The sequence below is a fragment of the Pseudophryne corroboree genome, chromosome 3 (genome assembly GCF_028390025.1).
Source record: "Pseudophryne corroboree isolate aPseCor3 chromosome 3, aPseCor3.hap2, whole genome shotgun sequence".
Lineage (NCBI taxonomy): Eukaryota > Metazoa > Chordata > Amphibia > Anura > Myobatrachidae > Pseudophryne > Pseudophryne corroboree.
In genome coordinates this window covers 37,902,562-37,925,253 of record NC_086446.1, presented here as the reverse complement: position 1 = coordinate 37,925,253, position 22,692 = coordinate 37,902,562, and the positions used below count along the sequence as shown (strand labels likewise).

At 46.8% G+C, this 22,692-nt stretch overlaps 1 protein-coding gene across 1 annotated transcript; it reads right to left on the bottom strand.

Annotated features, from left to right (window-relative positions):
- Positions 1 to 1,322: 1,322 nt before the first annotated feature.
- On the bottom strand, positions 1,323 to 11,282 carry LOC135054646 (zinc finger protein 271-like). Its single transcript, XM_063957877.1, has 3 exons — positions 10,938 to 11,282; positions 2,457 to 3,882; positions 1,323 to 2,293 (listed from the first exon to the last, which is right to left on the bottom strand). Exons 1-3 carry the CDS (start codon positions 11,266 to 11,268, stop codon positions 1,531 to 1,533), a joined length of 2,520 nt encoding a protein of 839 aa, XP_063813947.1. The 5' UTR covers positions 11,269 to 11,282; the 3' UTR covers positions 1,323 to 1,530.
- Positions 11,283 to 22,692: the final 11,410 nt, after the last annotated feature.

Below are 22,692 nucleotides of genomic sequence, written 5' to 3'. Positions count from 1 at the left end.
AACACCCACGCCAGAGAGCCCCAGTGAGGCTGTCAGCGTTTTTATATCATCAAAAACTGATTGTTTACAACGGTTTCCTCTTTAGGAATAAGTAATGTGCACAAATAACGGCTCATCCCCTAAACTACACCCAGTACCAGTGATCCAGAGTTTGTCAGAGTCCAGAGGAGCTGTATGAGGCTGCTGCTGCTTATGCAGAGGAAGGCACCAAAATGCAGCTGAGCCCGCTCAGATATAGCTCTGACCCCTGTAATGGCGCCGGAGTTACTGATTATATTTATACTGGCCATGTCACCAAAACATGCTGTAACCTTACATGAATGCTTAGTTCAGCTCACCGCTAGCCAGTTTGACACAGGGGCTATAGCGGATCCCCCCCAGGAGGGACCCTTATGCCTCACCCGTGTGAAAGCAGCACCATGAACCGGGGCCCCCCCCCTAGTAGGGCTCCCCCGGTTTCTATTCACCACCGACATTAACCTTCATAAATCTGTAAGGCATGTGCGGCATGCTGCGGTTGTGACAGCAAAGGCGCAGTACCCCGCTGAACCCCTCAGGACGGTGGTCTTGCAGCGGGGAATCGGCTCTGCAACTCGCAAGGCCAGTGATCGCCCCCCCCCCAACTCCCACGGCGCAGGTATGCTGTTGCCCAAACAACATACCGAAATAAACAAAAGTTTAAAATAAAATGAAGAAAAACTCTGGAGCTAGCAGAGTGTGCATCCTCTCCTGAGGCACTTTTTTCTATACTGCCTGTAGGAGGGGGCATAGAGGGGAGGAGCCAGCACACCCAGTTGGAGAAATTTAAAGTGCACTGGTTCCTTTGGACCCCATCTATTCCCATCGTACTAATGTGTCCCCAATATCCCTTATGGATGCTAGAGAAATACTGGCTGCTTTAATTTTACACTGCAGTTTAGATTTCTGTTTGAAAACAACCCACTTAAATCTAACTCTCTCTGCACATGTTACATCTGACCCACCTGCAGTGCACATGGATTTTCCAATTAGAGGAAGATTTTCCTTTGCGATCAACCTTGAATTAGGCCCATAGACGCCTATATAACATGATGGTCTGTTATTGATGTGGAGAGAAGTGCCGATATCTCCTGCCAGGGACGAACTGGGGCTCCTATCTGGATTGGGCATTTGTAAACTTGCAAGCGCACATCACGGGGGGAGAAAGGGCACAAGAACACGAAGCACAAGAATGTGCAGCAAATCCACACCCCCATTTCCATGGAGACGCACACTTTGAGCAGTGGGGGCAGCTAAACCAGAGAGCTAGAGGCTGCGTGTGGCCTTCCCATCTGTTTGTGGAACCGGCCGAGCCCACCAGCCCTTCTGGAATATGCCAGAGGTAACAGATGGGCAGTCTGGCCCTGTCTACTGCAATAAAGAAATACTGTAAATTTCATCTGAGTCATCTTTTCCAGTCTTATATTAATGACACACATTCCAATTATCTGCAGTAACTTAAAAGTGTCACTGTGTGACTGGAGTGTTGCTACAACCCTGTTGTGTATCAGATCATAGTAATGCTTTACACCCGTGTGATTTCTGATGTTTAACTAGATACGATTTGCCTGAAAAACATTTCCCACACTCAGAGCATCGAAATGGTTTCTCACCTGTGTGACTTCTCTGATGTATAACAAGCTGTGATTTGCATGCATAACTTTTCCCACACTCACAGCATGGAAATGGTTTCTCACCTGTGTGACTTCTCTGATGTATAACAAGCTGTGATTTGAGTATAAAACTTTTCCCACAATAAGAGCATGAAAATGGTTTCTCACCTGTGTGACTTCTCTGATGTATAACAAGCTGTGATTTAAGTGTAAAACTTTTCCCACACTCAGAGCATATAAATGGTTTCTCACCTGTGTGACTTCTCTGATGTATAATAAGCTGTGATTTGAGTGAAAAAGTTTCCCCACACTCAGAGCATGGAAATGGTTTCTCACCTGTGTGATTTCTCTGATGTGTAATAAGCTGTGATTTGTGTGAAAAACTTTTCCCACACTCAGAGCATATAAATGGTTTCTCACCTGTGTGAGTTCTCTGATGAATAACAAGCTGTGATTTGAGTGAAAAACTTTTCCCACACTCAGAGCATGTAAATGGTTTCTCACCTGTGTGATTTCTCTGATGTGTAATAAGCTGTGATTTGTGTGAAAAACTTTTCCCACACTCAGAGCAAGGAAATGGTTTCTCACCTGTGTGATGTCTCTGATGTCTAACAAGTTCTGCTTTACACAGAAAACATTTCTCACACTCAGGGGTAAATTTACTAAGGTGGGAGATTTTTTAGAACTGGTGATGTTGCCCATGGCAACCAATCAGATTCTACTTACCATTTATCTAGCTGCTTCTAGCAGATAATACATATAATCTGATTGGTTGCTATGGGCAACATCACCAGTTCTAAAAATCTCCCACCTTAGTAAATTTACCCCTCAGAGCATGGAAATGGCTTCTCACCTGTGTGACTTCTCTGATGTATAACAAGCTGTGATTTGAGTGGAAAACTTTTTTCACACTCAGAGCATGGAAATGGTTTTTTACCTGTGTGACTTATCTGATGTCTAGCAAGCTGTGATTTGAGTGGAAAACTTTTCCCACACTGAGAGCATGGAAATGCTTTCTCACCTGCGTGACTTATCCGATGTCTAACAAGATGTGATTTGCGTGCAAAACTTTTCGCACACTCAGAGCATGGAAATGGTTTCTCACCTGTGTGACTTCTCTGATGTATAACAAGCTGTGATTTGCGTGCAAAACTTTTCCCACACTCAGAGCATGAAAATGGTTTCTCACCTGTGTGACTTCTCTGATGTATAACAAGCTGTGATTTGAGTATAAAACTTTTCCCACAATCAGAGCATGGAAATGGTTTCTCACCTGTGTGACTTCTCTGATGTATAACAAGCTGTGATTTGAGTGGAAAACTTTTCCCACACTCAGAGCATGGAAATGGGTTCTCACCTGTGTGACTTCTCTGATGAGTAACAAGCTGTGATTTGCCTGCACAACTTTTCCCACACTCAGAGCATGGAAATGGGTTCTCACCTGTGTGACTTCTCTGATGTATAACAAGCTGTGATTTGCGTGCAAAACTTTTCCCACACTCAGAGCATGAAAATGGTTTCTCACCTGTGTGACTTCTCTGATGTATAACAAGCTGTGATTTGAGTATAAAACTTTTCCCACAATCAGAGCATGGAAATGGTTTCTCACCTGTGTGACTTCTCTGATGTATAACAAGCTGTGATTTGAGTGGAAAACTTTTCCCACACTCAGAGCATGGAAATGGTTTCTCACCTGTGTGACTTCTCTGATGTATAACAAGCTGTGATTTGCCTGCACAACTTTTCCCACACTCAGAGCATGGAAATGGGTTCTCACCTGTGTGACTTCTCTGATGTATAACAAGCTGTGATTTGTGTATAAAACTTTTCCCACACTCAGAGCATGTAAATGGTTTCTCACCTGTGTGACTTCTCTGATGTATAAGAAGCTGTGATTTGTGTGTAAAACTTTTCTCGCACTCAGAGCATGGAAATGGTTTCTCACCTGTGTGACGTTTCTGATGTGTAACAAGACGTGATGTGCATGTAAAACTTTTCCCACACTCAGAACAGGGAAATATTTTATCACGTGTATGAGCTGCACGATGTGTAACAAAATCTGAGGTATTAGATGAACAGTCATCGCGATTAGAGGGATCAGATGACGTATCAGCACTGTGAGGTACTGGATGTGTAGTTAGAGTAATGGGGATGTCTCCTGGAGAATCCTGTGTGAGGTTATCTTCTATTTTACTATCTGCAGACAAGATGAGATCTCCCTCCAAGGAATTCCTGCTTGTGCCTCCATCTGCTGAAAATAATATAACTATTATAATGCACAGTTCTATATACAGTGCACACATATTACTCAGATTTACAGATAATAACTAGAAAATCACATTATTCCCTGCCCCAGTGGAGCTTACAATCTATATTCCACATGACACACTAGGGTTCATATGTGTCAGAAGCCAATTAACCTACCATTATGATTTTTGCAGAGTTGTAGGAAACACATACAAACTCCACACAGATAGAACCTTGGTTGGGAACTGAACTCGTGACTAGTGGTGCGAGACTGCGCTGCTCACCACTACATCACCGTGTCACTATTATGAATGTTTAGTTGTTACATTTCAGCTTCATTATTACAATTCTAAACCTACCAACAAATAAGGACAAATAAAATATTGCCTTCTGCTGCCACAACAGATGTCATAGCCCCAGCCACAGGGACATGCGATTGGCACATCTCCAATGATTATCTCTCCCCCACATAATGCAGCCTGGGCTGGGTAACATTCCTGAGCCAGTATCACAGAACAGGAATCCTCATCAGCCACATTACTAAGCCACAATATCCATCCAGATTGCCCCCACACATATATACAGGACACTTGTGGGCTGAACTACCAACATCTGCTTCCACACTACACAAAGTGCTCCAGGAGGATATGTATGTTGCAACAGCAGCCTCTATACGGTCCTCTGTTCATCTCCATGTAGAGCAGCCACACCAGATACATGCTACTAAATAAAGCCAACAAGTCAATTATTATAATGACAACTTAATTACTGATGTACGAGATACACCAGAGTGTGGGGAGGAGACAGGTCAGATCTCTGGGCTGGTAACACAGTGACATGATGTGAGGGGACAGCAGGAGTATAAATAAGATTTTACTTACCGACAAATCTTTTTCTCGTAGTCCGTAGTGGATGCTGGGGACTCCGTCAGGACCATGGGGATATAGCGGCTCCGCAGGAGACAGGGCACAATAATAAAAGCTTTAGGATCAGGTGGTGTGCACTGGCTCCTCCCTCTATGACCCTCCTCCAAGCCTCAGTTAGGATACTGTGCCCGGACGAGCGTGCATAATAAGGAAGGATATTGAATCCCGGGTAAGACTCATACCAGCCACACCAATCACACCGTACAACCTGTGATCTGAACCCAGTTAACAGTATGATAACAACGAAGGAGCCTCTGAAAAGATGGCTCACAACAAGAATAACCCGATTTTTGTAACAAAACTATGTACAAGTATTGCAGACAATCCGCACTTGGGATGGGCGCCCAGCATCCACTACGGACTACGAGAAATAGATTTATCGGTAAGTAAAATCTTATTTTCTCTGACGTCCTAGTGGATGCTGGGGACTCCGTCAGGACCATGGGGATTATACCAAAGCTCCCAAACGGGCGGGAGAGTGCGGATGACCCTGCAGCACCGAATGAGAGAACTCCATGTCCTCCTCAGCCAGGGTATCAAATTTGTAGAATTTAGCAAACGTGTTTTCCCCTGACCAAGTAACTGCTCGGCAAAGTTGTAAAGCCGAGACCCCTCGGGCAGTCGCCCAAGATGAGCCCCCTTCCTTTTGGAATGGGCTTTTACCGATTTTGGCTGTGGCCGGCCTGCCACAGAATGTGTAAACTGAATTGTATTACAAATCCAGCGAGCAATCGTCTGCTTAGAAGCAGGAGCACCCATCTTGTTGGGTGCATACAGGCTAAACAGCGAGTCAGATTTTCTGACTCCAGCCTTCCTGGAAACATATTTTTCAGGGCCCTGACAACGTCAAGTAACTTGGAGTCCTCCAAGTCCCTAGTACCCGCAGGTACCACAATAGGTTGGTTCATGTGAAAAACAGAAAACACCTTAAGGAGAAATTGAGGACGAGTCCTCAATTCTGCCCTGTCAGAATGAAAAATTAAGTAAGGGCTTTATATATGATAAAGCCGCCAATTCTGACACACGCCTGGCTGAAGCCAGGGCTAATAGCATCGTCACCTTCCATGTGAGATATTTTAAGTCCACAGTGGTGAGTGGTTCAAACCAATGTGACTTTAGGAAACTCAAAACAACATTGGAGATCCCAAGGTGCCACTGGGGCACAAAAGGAGGCTGTATATGCAGTACCCCTTTTACAAACATCTGAACGTCAGGCACTAAAGCCAGTTCTTTCTGGAAGAAATTCGACAGGGCCGAAATTTGAACCTTAATGGACCCTAATTTTAGGCCCATAGACAGTCCTGTTTTCAGGAAATGTAGGAAACGACCCAGTTGGAATTCCTCTGTAGGGGCCTTCTTGGCCCCACACCACGCAACATATCTTCGCCAAATGCGGTGAAAATGTTTTGCGGTTACATCCTTCCTGTCTTCGACCAGGGTAGGGATGACTTCATCTGGAATGCCCTTTCAGGATCCGGCGTTCAACCGCCATGCCGTCAAACACGGCCGCGGTAAGTCTTGGAACAGACAAGGCCCCTGCTGGAGCAGGTCCTTTCTTAAAGGTAGAGGCCACGGGTCTTCCGTGAACATCTCTTGAAGTTTCGGGTACCAAGTCCTTCTTGGCCAATCCGGAACCACGAGTATCATTCTTACTCATCTCCCTCTTATGATTCTCAGTACTTTTTGTATGAGAGGCATAGGAGGGAACACATACTCTGACTGGTACATCCACAGTGTTACCAGAGCGTCCACCGCTATTGCCTGAGGGTCCCTTGACCTGGCGCAATATCTAGTTTTTTGTTCAGGCGGGACGCCATCATGTCCACCTTTGGTTTTTCACAACGGTTTACAATCATGTGGAAGACTTCCCGATGAAGTCCCCACTCTCCCGGGTGGAGGTCATGCCTGCTGAGGAAGTCTGCTTCCCAGTTTTCCACTCCCGGAATGAACACTGCTGAGAGTGTTATCACATGATTTTTCGCCCAGCGAAGAATCCTTGCAGTTTCTGCCATTTCCCTCCTGCTTCTTGTGCCGCCCTGTCTGTTTACGTGGGCGACTGCCGTGATGTTGTCCCACTGGATCAATACCGGCTGACCTTGAAGCAGAGGTCTTGCTAAGCTTAGAGCATTGTAAATTGCCCTTAGCTCCAGTATATTTATGTGGAGAGAAGTCTCCAGACTCGATCACACTCTCTGGAAATTTTTTCCTTGTGTGACTGCTCCCCAGCCACTCAGGCTGGCATCCGTGGTCACCAGGACCCAGTCCTGAATGCCGAATCTGCGGCCCTTTCATAGATGAGCACTCTGCAGCCACCGCAGAAGAAACACCCTTGTCCTTGGAGACAGGGTTATCCGCTGATGCATCTGAAGATGCGATCCGGACCATTTTTCCAGCAGATCCCACGTAAAGGTTCTTGCGTGAAATCTACCGAATGGGATCGCTTTGTAAGAAACCACCATTTTTCACAGGATCCTTGTGCAATGATGTACTGATACTTTTCCTGGTTTTAGGAGGTTCCTGACTAGCTCGGATAACTCCCTGGCTTTCTTCTCCGGGAGAAAACATCCTTTTCTGGACTGTGTCCAGAATCATCCCTAGGAACAGTAGACGTGTCGTCGGAAAAAACTGCGATTTTGGAATATTTAGAATCCACTCGTGCTGTCGTAGAACTACTTAAGATAGTGCTACTCCGACCTCCAACTGTTCTCTGGACCTTGCCCTTATCAGGAAAGCGTCCATATTTCTTTTAAGAAGAATCATCATTTCGGCCATTACCTTGGTAAAGACCCGGGGTGCCGTGGACAATCCAAACGGCAGCGTCTGAACTGATAGTGACAGTTCTGTACCACGACCTGAGGTACCCTTGGTGAGAAGGGCAAATTTGGACATGTAGGTAAGCGTCCCTGATATCCAGTGACACCATATCGTCCCCTTCTTCCTGGTTCGCTATCACTGCTCTGAGTGACTCCATCTTGATTTGAACGCTTGTATGTAAGTGTTCAAATATTTTAGATCTCACCTAGCCGTCTGGCTTCAGTACCACAATATAGTGTGGAATAATACCCCTTCCCTTGTTGTAGAAGGGGTACTTTGATTATCACCTGCTGGGAATACAGCCTGTGAATTTTTCCCAATACTGCCTCCCTGTCGGAGGGAGACGTTGGTAAAGCAGACTTCAGGAACTTGTGAGGGGGAGACGTCTCGAATTTCCAATGTACACCTGGGATACTACGTGTAGGATCCAGGAGTCCACTTGTGAGTGAGCCCACTGCGTGCTGAAACTCTTGAGATGACCCCCTACCGCACCTGAGTCCGCTTGTACGGCCCCAGCGTCATGCTGCGGACTTGGCAGAAGCTGTGGAGGGCTTCTGTTCCTGGGAATGGGCTGCCTGCTGCAGTCTTCTTCCCTTTCCTCTACCCCTGGGCAGATATGACTGGCCCTTTTGCCCGCCTGCCCTTATGGGGACGAAAGGACTGAGACTGAAAAGACTGTGTCCTTTTCTGCTGAGATGTGACTTGGGGTAACAAAAGGTGGATTTTTCAGCTGTTGCCATGGCCACCAGGTCCGATGGACCGCCCCTTTATACGGCAATACTTCCATGTGCCGTCTGGAATCTGCATCACCTGACCACTGTCGTCTGGCAGATATGGACATCACATTTACTCTTGATGCCAGAATGCAAATATCCCTCTGCGCATCTCGCATATATAGAAATGCATCCTTAAAATGCTCTATAGTCAATAAAATCTTGTCCCTGTCAAGGGTATCAATATTTTCAGTCAGGAAATCCGACCAAGCCCCCTCAGCGCTGCACATCCAGGCTGAGGCGATTGCTGGTCGTAGTATAACACCAGTATATGTGTATATACTTTTAGGATATTTTTCAGCTTCCTATCAGCTGGCTCCTTGAGGGCTGCCGTATCTGGAGACGGTAACGCCACTTGTTTTTATAAGCGTGTGAGCGCCTTATTCACCCTAAGGTGTGTTTCCCAACTTGCCCTAACTTCTGGGCGGGAAAGGGTATACCGCCAATAATTTTCTATCGGAGGAAACCCACGTATCATCACACACTTCATTTAATTTATCTGATTCAGGAAAAACTACAAGTAGTTTATTCACACCCTACATAATACCCTTATTTGTGGTACTTGTAGTATCAGAAATATGTAACACCTCCTTCATTGCCCTTAACATGAAACGTGTGGCCCTAAAGGAAAATACGTTTGTTTCTTCACCGTCGACACTGGAGTCAGTGTCCGTGTCTGTGTCTGTGTCGACCGACTGAGGTAAATGGGCGTTTTTACAAGCCCCTGACGGTGTCTGAGACGCCTGGACAGGTACTAATTTGTTTGCCGGCTGTCTCATGTCGTCAACCGACCTTGCAGCGTGTTGACATTATCACGTAATTCCTAAATAAGCCATCCATTCCAGTGTCGACTCCCTAGAGAGTGACATCACCAATACAGGCAATTTGCTCCGCCTCCTCACCAACATCGTCCTCCTACATGTCGACACACACGTACCGACACACAGCACACACACAGGGAATGCTCTGACAGAGGACAGGACCCCACTAGCCCTTTGGGGAGACAGAGGGAGAGTTTGCCAGCACACACCAAAAACGCTATAATTATACAGGGACAACCCCTTATACAAGTGTTTTCCCTTATAGCATTTTTATATATGTAATCATATCGCCAAATAAGTGCCCCCCCTCTCTGTTTTAACCCTGTTTCTGTAGTGCAGTGCAGGGGAGAGCCTGGGAGCCTTCCTCACAGCAGAGCTGAGCAGGAAAATGGCGCCGTGTGCTGAGGAGAATAGGCCCCGCCTCCTTTTCGGCGGGCTCTTCTCCCGGAGTTTGTGAGATCTGGCAGGGGTTAAATACATCCATATAGCCTCAAGGGCTATATGTGATGTATTTTAGCCATAAAAAGGTATTATACATTGCTGCCCAGGGCGCCCCCCCCAGCGCCCTGCACCCTCAGTGACAGTTGGTGACTGTTGGTGAAGTGTGCTGACAACAATGGCGCACAGCTGCAGTGCTGTGCGCTACCTTATGAAGACTGAAAGTCTTCTGCCGTCTGTTTCTGGACCTCTTCAACTTCGGCATCTGCAAGGGGGGTCGGCGGCACGGCTCCGGGACGAACCCCAGGGTGAGACCTGTGTTCCGACTCCCTCTGGAGCTAATGGTGTCCAGTAGCCTAAGAAGCAAATCCATCCTGCACGCAGGTGAGTTTTCTTCTCTCCCCTAAGTCCCTCGTAGCAGTGAGCCTGTTGCCAGCAGGACTCACTGAAAATAAAAAACCTAACTTAAACTTTTATTCTAAGCAGCTCAGGAGAGCCACCTAGATTGCACCCTTCTCGTCGGGCACAAAAATCTAACTGAGGCTTGGAGGAGGGTCATAGGGGGAGGAGCCAGTGCACACCACCTGATCCTAAAGCTTTTATTATTGTGCCCTGTCTCCTGCGGAGCCGCTATATCCCCATGGTCCTGACGGAGTCCCCAGCATCCACTAGGACGTCAGAGAAATAGGGGCTGATGGCTCCTGATGTATGATATACACCAGAGTGTGGGGAGGAGACTGGTCAGATCTCTGAGCTGGTAACACACAGTGATATGATGTAAGTGGACAGCAGGAGTATAATAGGGGCTGACGGCTCCTGATGTACGAGATTCACCAGAGAGTGTGGGGAGGAGACTGATCAGCTTTCTGGGCTGGTAACACAGTGACATGATGTGAGGGGGAGAGCAGGAGTATAATAGGGGCTGATGGCTCCTGATGAATGAGATACACCAGAGTGTGGGGAGGAGACTGGTCAAATCTCTGAGCTGGTAACACACAGTGACATGATGTAAGGGGACAGCAGGAGTATAATAGGGGCTGATGGCTCCTGGTGTACGAGATTCACCAGAGAGTGTGGGGAGGAGACTGATCAGCTTTCTGGGCTGGTAACACAGTGACATGATGTGAGGAGCATAATAGGGGCTGACGTTTCCTGACTCCCACTCTGGGCAGATATATTTCCCTTATTAGTTTGACTTGACATAGGAGGGTGTAGGGGAAGAGACTTCTGTAGTGACTCAGGAAGGAGAGTATGTGACTCTTTTCTGTAATACGCATTATTACTCACCTGTGCTGATATCTGTAGGGATTTCCTCCTCCTTACACTTCTGATCTCCACTCACATACATCTCTTCTTCTCCCTCTATATCTTTTGCCTTCATATCAGTCACATACGTCTCTTCTTCCTCTGTATCTTCTGTCTTCATTTCAGTCACATACGTCTCTTCTTCTCCCTCTATATCTTCTGCCTTCATATCAGTCACATACGTCTCTTCTTCTCCCTCTATATCTTCTGCCTTCACATCAGTCACATACGTCTCTTCTTCTCCCTCTATATCTTCTGCCTTCATATCAGTCACATAGGTCTCTTCTTCTCCCTCTATATCTTTGGCCTTCATATCAGAAAGGTGCTCACCCTGAATAACAACAAAATAACACATTAGTAATGTCTGATTACTTTGAGACTAAACAGAATATCACTGTATAAGACACACAGCTTCTCTACAGATCATATAGTGATAGTGTGGCTGGAGACCCTGTCAGCCACAGGTACAATGGCGTCTGCGGCACTGAAGGGGTTATTACTCCGTGCCCGGCGCCATTTTACAGAGACAATGAGCGCTAGGCACCCCATTCAAATGTACTAACGGCGCCGAGAGCGGAGTGTTTAAAAATGTGTCTATGTTATATCACTGCGCTGTACGCAGTTGGAGAGTTATATCGTTTTATAATATATTTGTATCCAAGATGCTCTTAGTGACTATAGGATAAGTCATAGCACACTCTCACATAGGAAGTCATATGCTCCGTAACCTCCTAGTGTGATCAGATCTTTTGATGTGTTGGTCAGGGCACAGCAGGTAATGTGCTCGGGTTCTGCAGTTCCTGTGATAAGGTGTAAGAGTGAAATGACCAATACTTTGGTTACATCACTTCCTGTGAAATGACCCCTAGGTGGTCTTTTGGTGTGTCTATGCCAGGCATGTCCAAACTGCGGCCCTCCAGCTGTTGATAAACTACACATCCCAGCATGCACTGACACAGCATTAGCATTCTCTGACAGAAAAACTGTGTCAGGACATGCTGGTATATGTAGTTTCACAACAACTGGATGGCCGCAGTTTGGACATGCCTGGTCTATGCTATTGGGGAAATCAGTTTGTTTTCAATGATTTCCTGTATATTCACTCCAGATACGTGAATGGCTGGGGGAAACAATTTCTATACTTTGTATAACTTGTTTTCATGTACCATTTGTTACAAATACAGACACTACTGTATAAACTATGGAACCTGTGTGATCAAAGGAGACTTGTAAATTACCAGGTGGTAAAGGATGCAGTGTAAACGACACCAAACTTTATGCAGTTATATCCTTATAAAATGTAATTTATTTATTTTTTGTAAGATATCCCGACTGGATGGAAAAGACTCAGGGTGGGACTACCCCATGAGATTCAGTGTGGTTTTACTGTATAAAGAGAGTCCTGCAGCCTCAGGGGGATATATACCATCTTCTCTCTGCTGTAAACATCTGCTGTATTGCTGTTGCCCCTAGAATTAGGGAAGAGGTTTTTTTAGAACTATTTGAGCGAATAAACATGTTTTGCCTAAAGACGACCGCTTCATCTTGTGACCAGCAGGGCTATGCTAAACATAGCTCCGTCTTTCAGGCTGTTTAGGGTAACACCCAGCGTCTCCAAGCTCTGCCATCCGTGAGCTACCATGCCATGCTAGGGCAAGCGATTAGTGGGGATCAGTCAACACCACACAGGTGTGGTAAGACAGCGTGTCGACACATAGAGCAGAACCTTGTTTCCAGACGCAACGGGAAGGAGTCTGGTTGTGGCAGCATAGTACCCGCCCAGTGCGCAGTGGGTGGATTCAGTTACAGGCGGTTACTGGCGGTAAGTGGGAATCCCCTAATTGGCCAGGTCCCGTGGGACCTGGACTTCATTCTGTGACGACGGTGCTTTCGGAGGCGTTCAGTCACAGATAGTCACTTTGGTTTATTGGCGAGACCCTAAATCCCACCTACCTGATGCTCCTGTGGGATCCTGTGATTCTCCTCTGTACACTCCTGGGAATACAGAGGACAGGGACATCTCTCTGGGGTATCTCTGTTACTGGGTCCATCTGTAGGAGACACACAGTACAGTGTATATATGTGATAATCAGATGATGTGTATATAGGGGCCCCCATACCTGCTCTCCCCTGTACAATAAATGACAGTCTCCTCTTACCCAGTGATGTAAAGGGGCTGGTGATTCTCCATCATCACTTCCTTGTACAGACCCCTGTGTTCCTCTATATACTCCCCCTCCTGCATGGAGAGATAGACAGTGACATCCTGACACCTTATAGGCACCTGACACACACAGTGATACACACTATAGAAAAAGAACATCCTCACAGGTTTTCTGACATTCTCTTAGTGTTATGTTAGTCAATGTGAATATGGAGAGACGCTACCTACTACCACAGTGTATACACAAAGAGCAGAAATCTGCAGCTGAATGGGCGCCGGTCACGTTTCATATATAAAACACAAGCTTTTATGAAAAACTATTAAAATAATAGAAATCCTCACAAAACAGCCCATAAGATAACAAAAGCAGAGGTTATGGTAGACTTCCCTAGATAACCCTCTTTCTCTGAAGTCCACAGTGTTCACAGGATCTACCTTGGGATATAGAATAGTGACAGCGGACCGAGCACCAAACAGATAAGCTTTTCAGACTCCCAGGATGCAATGGGCCAGCCCCCTATATCCCTGACTCCCGGCTCAGGCAATTCAGTTGGTTCCAAATCTCAAAGCAGGAGCAGTTAAAGATGGAGACCTATTCAGGTGAGAAGAACATACACACACTTCTATACCAAAGGACAGGAAGAGGTTAGTAAGTGTACAGATTCTTAAATCAGTTGCAACAGGGAGGAATCCATGTGAACACGGTGGACTTCAGAGAAAGAGTGTTATCTACGCAAGTCTACCATAACCTCTGCTTTCTCTATAAGGGTCCACAGTGATCCACAGGATCTACCTTGCGACATCCCAAAGCAGCCACTATTGGAGGAGACGCTCCTGATTGGAAAGAATGCAAATGCAGCATCCTGAGAAGCAAATGTGTCAAAGGCATAATGTCTAATGAATGTGTTAATGGATGACCATGTGGCTGTCTTACAAATGTGTTCAGCTGAGGCGCCACGGTAGGCTACCCTAGAAGAGTGGGCAGAGACATTGGGCCTAATTCAGATCTGATCGCTGCTGTGCGTTTTCACACAGCGGGCGATCAGATCCTAACTGTGCATGCTTCTGAGCCTCAATGCGCACGTGCGTCGGACGGCTACAGCGGGCATCGGCGGTCAGCGAAGGGATGGTGCGAAGGATCCATTCGCACGGGCGTATACAAGGTGATTGACAGGAAGAGGCTGTTTGTGGGTGGCAACTGACCATTTACAGGGAGTGTAAGGAAACCCGCAGGCGTGTCCAAGCGTTTTGAGGGAGTGTGTCTGACGTCAGCTCCGGCCCCGATCAGCAGGATTCAATCGCACTGGAAGAGTAAGTCCTAGGCTGCGTAGACTGCACACACTGATTTTTAGCAGCTCTGCTACACATAGGAACGCACACTTGCACAGTGAAAATACACTTCCCCTGTAGGCGGCGACTATCTGATCGCAGGACAGCAAAAAATGCAGCCCAGCAACCAGATCTGAATTAGGCTCATGATCCAGAATCAGGAGATCAGCTTGGGAGTATGCTTCTGAGATAGTCATCCGAGGCCACCTGGCCAGTGTTTGCTTATTGGCAGGCAATCCTCTCTTGTGGAATCCATATAGAACAAAGAGAGTGTCTGTCCTTCTGATGACACTGGTACGATCCACGTAGATCCTTAGAGCACGAACCACGTCCAATAATGCATCTCCCACAGAGAGGTCCAGTACCTGAAAAGCTGGAACTACTATTTCTTCATTAAAATAGAACTTTGAGACCACATTTAGGAAAATACCCAGATTTAGTTCAGAGAATCGCTCTATCTGGACGAAATATCAGAAAAGGAGGGCGATACGACAGTGCCCCTAAACCTGATACTCTTCTAGCTGAAGCAACTGCCAGAAGAAAAAGAACTTTAGCTGTCAACCATTAGAGATCCAGGTGACTCAGTGGTTCAAAAGGAGCAACTTGAAGTGCCCTGAGAACTATTTCTAAGTCCCAGGGAGTTGGGGGGGGGGGGGGTGGAGTGGGGGGGGATGTTGAATGTGAGGCAATACCTTGAAAAAAAAAGTGTGAACATCCTGTAGGTTAGCAATTTTCTTTTGATACCATACAGATAATGCTGACACTTGTACCTTCGAGGAAGCTACACAGAGAGCCTTGTCCATTCTCGCATGAAGAAAAGCTAGAATTCTAGAAACTCTGAAAGGCCTAGGATCAAAACTTATGGCAGCGCACCACAGAAAATAAGCATGCCAATATATGAGAGCAGAGGATACTATCTGTGCTTTAAGCAATGTTTGGATTACCTCATGTGAAAAACCTTTTGCTTTTAAGACGGATGTTTCAATAGCCTAGATGTTTGTAGAGACAGGTATCCTAAAATATCAAATCTGGATGTTGAGGCAGAAGAAACGGAGCGTCCACAGACATCCTCTGCAGATCTGTGTACCAATTTCTCCTGTGCCACCCTGGAGCTATTAGTATCACGGCGCCCCCTTCCTGTTTGAATTTTCGAATCACTCTGGGTACCACAGAAATTGGTTGAAACACGTGAGCCAGATGAAAATTCCATCTCACTGATCAAGCATCCACGAAGATTGCTTCAGATCCCTTGTTCTTGCCCCGTATGCGGGTGCTTAGTTGTTCTGACGGGAGGCCATGAGATCTACTTCTGGCAGTCCCCACTTGTTTACCAGGATCTGAAAGACTCCTGGATCTAAGGCCCATTCGTTTACATGAATATTGTGCCTGCTGAGAAAGTCCGCTTCCCAATTTAGGACTCCTGGTATGAAAAATGCTGACACGGCAGGATGATGAAGTTCCACCCACTTTATCATGCTGCTTACCTCTTTTATTGCCTTTCGACTTTGAGCGTCTCCCTGGTGATTGAGGTACGCTAGTGCTGTGGCATTGTCCGAGCAAATCTGAATCGGTCTGCCGTGAAGTATTTCTTTTGCCTGGGTGAGTGTCATGTATATGGCCCGAAGCTCCAGGACGTTGATTGGCAAATTATTTTCTTCCTTTGTCCAGTGTCCCTGGAACCAGTACTATTCTGCCATGGCTCCCCAGCCCTGAAGACTGGCCTCTGTTGTCAGTACCACCCATTCTGAGATCCAAAAGGTCAACCTTTCTCCAGATGGGACATCTGTAGCCACCAGGCTAATGACAGACGCACTTCCAGAGGAAGAATTATTGTCTGGGATTTTATCGTCTGATGCTGTCCGTTCCATATGGAGAAAATCAGATGATGAAGGGGTCTTGAATGGAATTGAGCATATTCTACCATGTCGAATGTTGAGACCATTGATCCCAGAACTCACATTGCTGCCTGGATGGATACTCTCCGACTGTGTAGCAATTCCTGAACCCTCAACTGCAATGTGTTTATTTTGCTCAAAGGCAGAACGATTCTCTGAAGACTGATATCCAATACAGCCCCCAGATGTGTCATTCATTGTAATGGAACTAACGAGGACTTTGCCCAATTCATGAGCCAGCCGTGATCCTGCAGACAGGCTATTGTCACTTGGAGATGGCACTCAAAAGTTTCCTGGGACTGAGCTAGGATAAGCAAGCCGTCTAGATATGGGAAAATCCTTACTCTCTGACGACGGAGTAGAGCTGCCATCACCACCATGATCTTGATAAATACCCTTGGAGTTGTGGCCAGTCCAATTTGAAATTGGAAATGTTGGAGGATAGCAATCCTGAGATAACACTGATGAGAAGCTGCTATCGGCACATGGAGATAAGCATCCTGAATACCCAGGGACACCATAAAATCCACTCCCCCCCGCCCCCCGGCTCCATAGCTAGGATAATGGACCGCAAGGTTTCCATACAGAATCGGGGCACCCAGATATATTTGTTCAGAGTCTTAAGATTGAGAATGAGTCAGTAAGATCCATTCAGTTTCTAAACTAAACACAGGTTGGAATAGAAACCTTGTCCCCTCTGTGCTTACTCCTGACTGCAGCAAATTCTGAACTGTGTCCTCTAAAGCCCTGGCCTTCATTTCCACCGGAGTCAGACTGCAACAAAATAATCTTTGAGGGAGATTTTTCCTGCAGGAAAAAGAGTAACCGTGAGACACCACTCCTTGCACCCAGGTATCTGTGCTGGACTACTGCTATACCTGTGCAAAAAGAAGTCGGCCTCCCATCCTGGGATCCAGCAGGTGGAGGCCCACGCCATCAGGCCAATGGCTTGGTTTCTGGTTTAGAAGCCAGGCGTCTGGTTGACCAAGGCTGCTTGGTCTTAATCTTACCAGTTTTATCTGATTGAGGCTGCTTGCTGTAAACATTTCCTTTTGCTTTACCCTGAGCCCAAAAGCCAGAAATCTGGCTTTAGCCTTATATGAAGAAGGAAAATTAACCTTTTTGGATAGTGGATAGATTCACACTAGCTCACACAGAACAAAAAGGAAAGCCAAGCTAATCAACTTGGAACAATTCAGCAACGACTGAATCAACAAAACTGAACCAAGTAACAATGCAGGAAAACAAAGCACTGGGCGGGCGTCCAGCATCCTCTACAGACTACGAGAAAAGGATTTACCGGTAGGTATATAAAATACTATTTTCTGTTACGTCCTAGAGGATGCTGGGTTCCATTTAATACCATGAGGATGTACCAAAGCTCCCAGTAAGAGAGGGAGAGTGCTGAGGTTCCTGCAGAACAGATTGACTAAACATAAGGTCCTCAGCGGCCAAAGTATCGAACTTTTAGAACTTGGCAAACGTGTTTGACCCTGACCATGTAGCTGCTCGGCAAAGCTGTAATGCAGAGACACCCCGGGCAGCCACCCAGGAAGAACCCACTTTACGAGTAGAGTGGGCCTGAACAGATTTTGGAATTGTCAAGCTTGCCGTAGAATAAGCATGCTGGATAGTAACCCTGATCCAGCGAGAAATCGTCTGCTTAGAAGAAGGACACCCAATGATGTTGGGATCATAAAGGACAAAGAGTGCATCCGACTTCCAGTGACGAGAATTTCTCTTCACATATATCTTCAAAGCACGCACAACATCCAAGAACTTTGAGGTAATTGAGGAGTCAGTAGCCACTAGCACCACAATAGGTTGGTTGATATGAAAAGCCAGCACAACCTTCAGAAGAAAATGCTGACGCGTCCACAGTTCAGCCCTATCTTCATGAAAAATCAAATAAGGACTCTTGTGAGAGACCCTAACTCAGACACTCGTCTGCCTAATGCCAAGGCCAACAGCATGACCACTTTCCAAGTGAGAAACTTCAACTCCACCTCATGCAGAGGCTCAAACCATTCCGATTTAAGGAAGTGCAACACTACATTAAGATTGCATGGCGCAGCAGGAGGCACAAAGGGAGGTTGGATGCGAAGAACCCCTTTCACGAACGTCTGAACCTCAGGAAGGGAAGCCAACTGTTTCTAAAAGAAAATGGACAAGGCCGAAATTTGGACCTTGATAGACCCTAACCTCAAGCCAGCATCCACACCCGCCTGTAGAAATAGGAGAAGGTGTCCTAATTGAAACTCCACCGCAGGAGACTTCTTGGATTCACACCAAGATACATATTTCCTCCAAATACGATGGTAATGCTTGGACGTTACTCCTTTCCTGGCCAGAATAAGTGTGGGAATGACTGCATTTAGAATACCCTTACAGGCTAGGATCTGGCGCTCAACAGCCATGCCGTCAAACGTAGCCGCGGTAAGTCTTGATAAACTAACGGCCCCTGCTGGAGCAGTTCCTTGTTAAGAGGAAGAGGCCAAGGGTCTTCCAGGAGCAACTCCTGAAGATCCGAATACCAATACCTCCTTGGCCAGTCTGGAGCAATGAGAATTGCCCGAACCCTTGTTCTTCTGATGATCTTTAGAACTCTTGGTATTAGAGGAAGTGGAGGGAACAGATACACTTACTGAACACCCACTGCGTCCCTAATGTATCCACTGCTACTGCTAGCGGGTCTCTTGACCTGGAACAATATGTCGGAAGCTTCTTGTTGAGACGAGATGCCATCATGTCTACTTAGGGAACGCCCCAACGACTTGACACCTCTGCAAAGACCTTTGGGTGGAGTCCCCATCCTCCTGGATGGAGATAGTGTCTGCTGAGGAAGTCCGCTTCCCAGTTGTCCACTCCCGGAATGAAGACTGCTGACAAAGCTATTGCATGTCTTTCTGCCATTGCCGCTCTGCTTTTTGTTCCTTCCTGACAATTTATGTGAGCTACCGCCGTCACATTGTCCGACTGGATCTGTATAGGTAGATCTTGAAGAAGATGAGTCACCTGCTGAAGGCAGTTGTAAATGGCTCTCAACTCCAGAATGTTTATGTGAAGAAGTGTTTCTTGACTTGACCATCTTCCTTGGAAGTTTCCCCTTGCGTGACTGCTTCCGAACCTCAGAGACTTGCATCCGTGGTCACCAGGACCCAGTTTTGAATCCCGAACCTGCGTCCTTCCAGGAGGTTTGTAGCCACCACAGGAGCAAAATCCTGGCTTTCGTTGACAGGATTATCCTCCGATGCATGTGTAGATGCGATCCGGACCACTTGTCCAGTATGTCCCACTGGAACACACTGGTATGGAATCGGCCAAGTTGCAGAGCCTCGTAGGCCGCCACCATCTTTCCTAGCAGGCGGATGCATTGATGAACTGACACAGTTGCTGGTTTCAAAACTTGTTTGACCATCGTCTGGATCTCTAGAGCCTTTTCCACTGGAAGGAATACTCTCTGTACCTTGGTGTCCAGTATCATTCCCAGAAATGATAACCTCATCTTCGGTTCCAACTGTGATTTTGAAAGGTTTAAGAGCCAACCGTGCTTTTGAAGCACCGTCAGGGACAGAGCAATGTCCTGCACTAACTTCTCCCTGGACCTCGTCTTTATGAGGAGATCGTCCAGGTAAGGAATTATGTTGACTCCTTTCTTGCGAAGGAGTACCATCATCTCCGCCATTACCTTGGTAAACACCCTTGGAGCCGTGGAGAGTCCGAAACGTAACGTTTGTAGCTGGTAGTGGCAGTCCTGCACCACAAACCTCAGGTATGCCTGATGCGGAGGGTAGATGGGAATATGCAGATAAGCATCCTTGATGTCCACCGACACCAGATATTCCTTTTCTTCCAAGCTGGAGATTACCGCTCTGAGGAACTCCATCTTGAACTTGAACCATTTTAAAAACAGATTTAGAGACTTCAGGTTCAGAATCGGTCTGACCAAGCCATCCGGCTTCAATACCACAAATAGGCTTGAATAAAAGCCTTTCCCCTGTTGTAATTCGGGAACCAAGGAAATAACCTTATCTTGACACAATTTCTGTATTGCGTTCAACACGTTTGTCCGGTCCTCCCCCCCCCCCCCCCCCCCCTGCGTGCTCTGCACCCGTGCTGAGAGACATGGCGTGCAGCGTCCGCCGCTGCGCTGGTACATTTACAAGCCGCCTTCAACGATGACCGGAGGACCTTCTCTGCCGGACCCCGGTAAAAATACTCACCCGTCTTCGTTCTTCAGGCTCTATTAGGGTGTGGCGGCAGTGCTGCGGGTGTGAACGCGGGCCATGTTTGAGCTGTGTTCAGTACCCTCAGGAGCTAATGGTGTCCTGTCAGCGGAAATAGAACCATTAACTAATTGAGAAGTTGGTTCTATATCCCCCCCACCCCCCCAAGTCCCACGAAACAGGGAAGCTGTTGCCAGCAGCTTCACTGTAAAATAAAAAAACCTAACAAAGTCTTTCCTAGAAAAGCTCAGTAGAGCTCCACTAGAGTGCGTCCAGTCTCCTGGGCACATTTTCTAAACTGAGGTCTGGAGGAGGGGCATAGAGGGAGGAGCCAGTTCACACTATTAAAAAGTCTTAAAGTGCCGAAGGCTCTTGCGGAACCGTCTATACCCCTTGGTAGTAAAACAGACCCTAGCATCCTCTAGGACGTAAGAGAAAAAATAAGATTTTAAACCTACCGGTAAATCTTTTTCTCCTAGTCCGTAGAGGATGCTGGGGACTCCGTAAGGACCATGGGGTATAGACGGGCTCCGCAGGAGACATGGGCACTATAAAGACTTTAGATGGGTGTGCACTGGCTCCTCCCTCTTTGCCCCTCCTCCAGACCTCAGTTAGAGAACTGTGCCCAGAGGAGACGGACAGTACGAGGAAAGGATTTTTGTTAATCTAAGGGCAAGATACATACCAGCCCACACCATCCACACCGTACAACTCGGAGCATACGAACCAGTTAACAGTACGAAACAAAACAGCATCAGCGCGAAACTGATCAAAACTGTAACATAACCCTTATGTAAGCAATAACTATATACAAGTCTTGCAGAATTTAGTCCGCATTGGGACGGGCGCTCAGCTTCATCTACAGACTAGGAGAAAATAAGAATTTACTCACCGGTAATTCTATTTCTCGTAGTCCGTAGTGGATGCTGGGAACTCCGAAAGGACCATGGGGAATAGCGGGCTCCGAAGGAGGCTGGGCACTCTAGAAAGATTTATGACTACGTGGTGTGCACTGGCTCCTCCCACTATGACCCTCCTCCAAGCCTCAGTTAGGACACTGTGCCCGGACGAGCTGACATAATAAGGAAGGATTTTGAATCCCGGGTAAGACTCATACCAGCCACACCAATCACACCGTACAACTTGTGATATTATATCCAGTTTGACAGTATGAAAACAACTGAGCCTCTCAACAGATGGCTCTCAACAATAACCCTTTAGTTAGCAATAACTATGTACAAGTATTGCAGACAATCCGCACTTGTGATGGGCGCCCAGCATCCACTACGGACTACGAGAAATAGAATTACTGGTGAGTAAATTCTTATTTTCTCTGACGTCCTAGTGGATGCTGGGAACTCCGAAAGGACCATGGGGATTATACCAAAGCTCCCAAACGGGCGGGAGAGTGCGGATGACTCTGCAGCACCGAATGAGAGAACTCAAGGTCCACCTCAGCCAGGGTATCAAATTTGTAGAATTTAGCAAACGTGTTTGCCCCTGACCAAGTAGCCGCTCGGCAAAGTTGTAAAGCCGAGACCTCTCGGGCAGCCGCCCAAGATGAGCCCACCTTCCTTGTGGAATGGGCATTGACAGATTTTGGCTGTGGCAGGCCTGCCACAGAAAGTGCAAGCTGAATTGTAGTACAATTCCAACGAGCAATAGTCTGCTTAGAAGCAGGAGCACCCAGCTTGTTGGGTGCATACAGGATAAACAGCGAGTCAGATTTTCTGACTCTAGCCGTCCTGGAAACATATATTTTCAGGGCCCTGACAACGTCTAACAACTTGGAGTCCTCCAAGTCCCTAGTAGCCGCAGGCACCACAATAGGCTGGTTCAGGTGAAACGCTGACACCACCTTAGGGAGAAACTGGGGACGAGTCCTCAATTCTGCCCTATCCATATGGAAAATTAGATAAGGGCTTTTACAAGACAAAGCCGCCAATTCTGATACTCGCCTGGCAGAAGCCAAGGCCAATAACATGACCACCTTCCACGTGAGATATTTCAGATCCACGGTTTTTAGTGGCTCAAACCAATGCGACTTTAGGAAATCCAACACCACGTTGAGATCCCAAGGTGCCACTGGAGGCACAAACGGGGCTGAATATGCAGCACTCCTT

What these genes read in the sequence shown, in the direction of transcription:
- LOC135054646 (XM_063957877.1), bottom strand. Translation starts at nt 11,268, where the DNA reads ATGAAGGCCAAAGATATAGAGGGAGAAGAAGAGACCTATGTGACTGAT. An exon ending in CCCTACAGATATCAGCACAG is followed by an intron (nt 3,883 to 10,937) that starts GTGAGTAATAAT and finishes TATTATTTTCAG; the next exon opens with CAGATGGAGGCACAAGCAGG. An exon ending in CCATTTCCATGCTCTGAGGG is followed by an intron (nt 2,294 to 2,456) that starts GTAAATTTACTA and finishes CTCCCACCTTAG; the next exon opens with TAAATTTACCCCTGAGTGTG.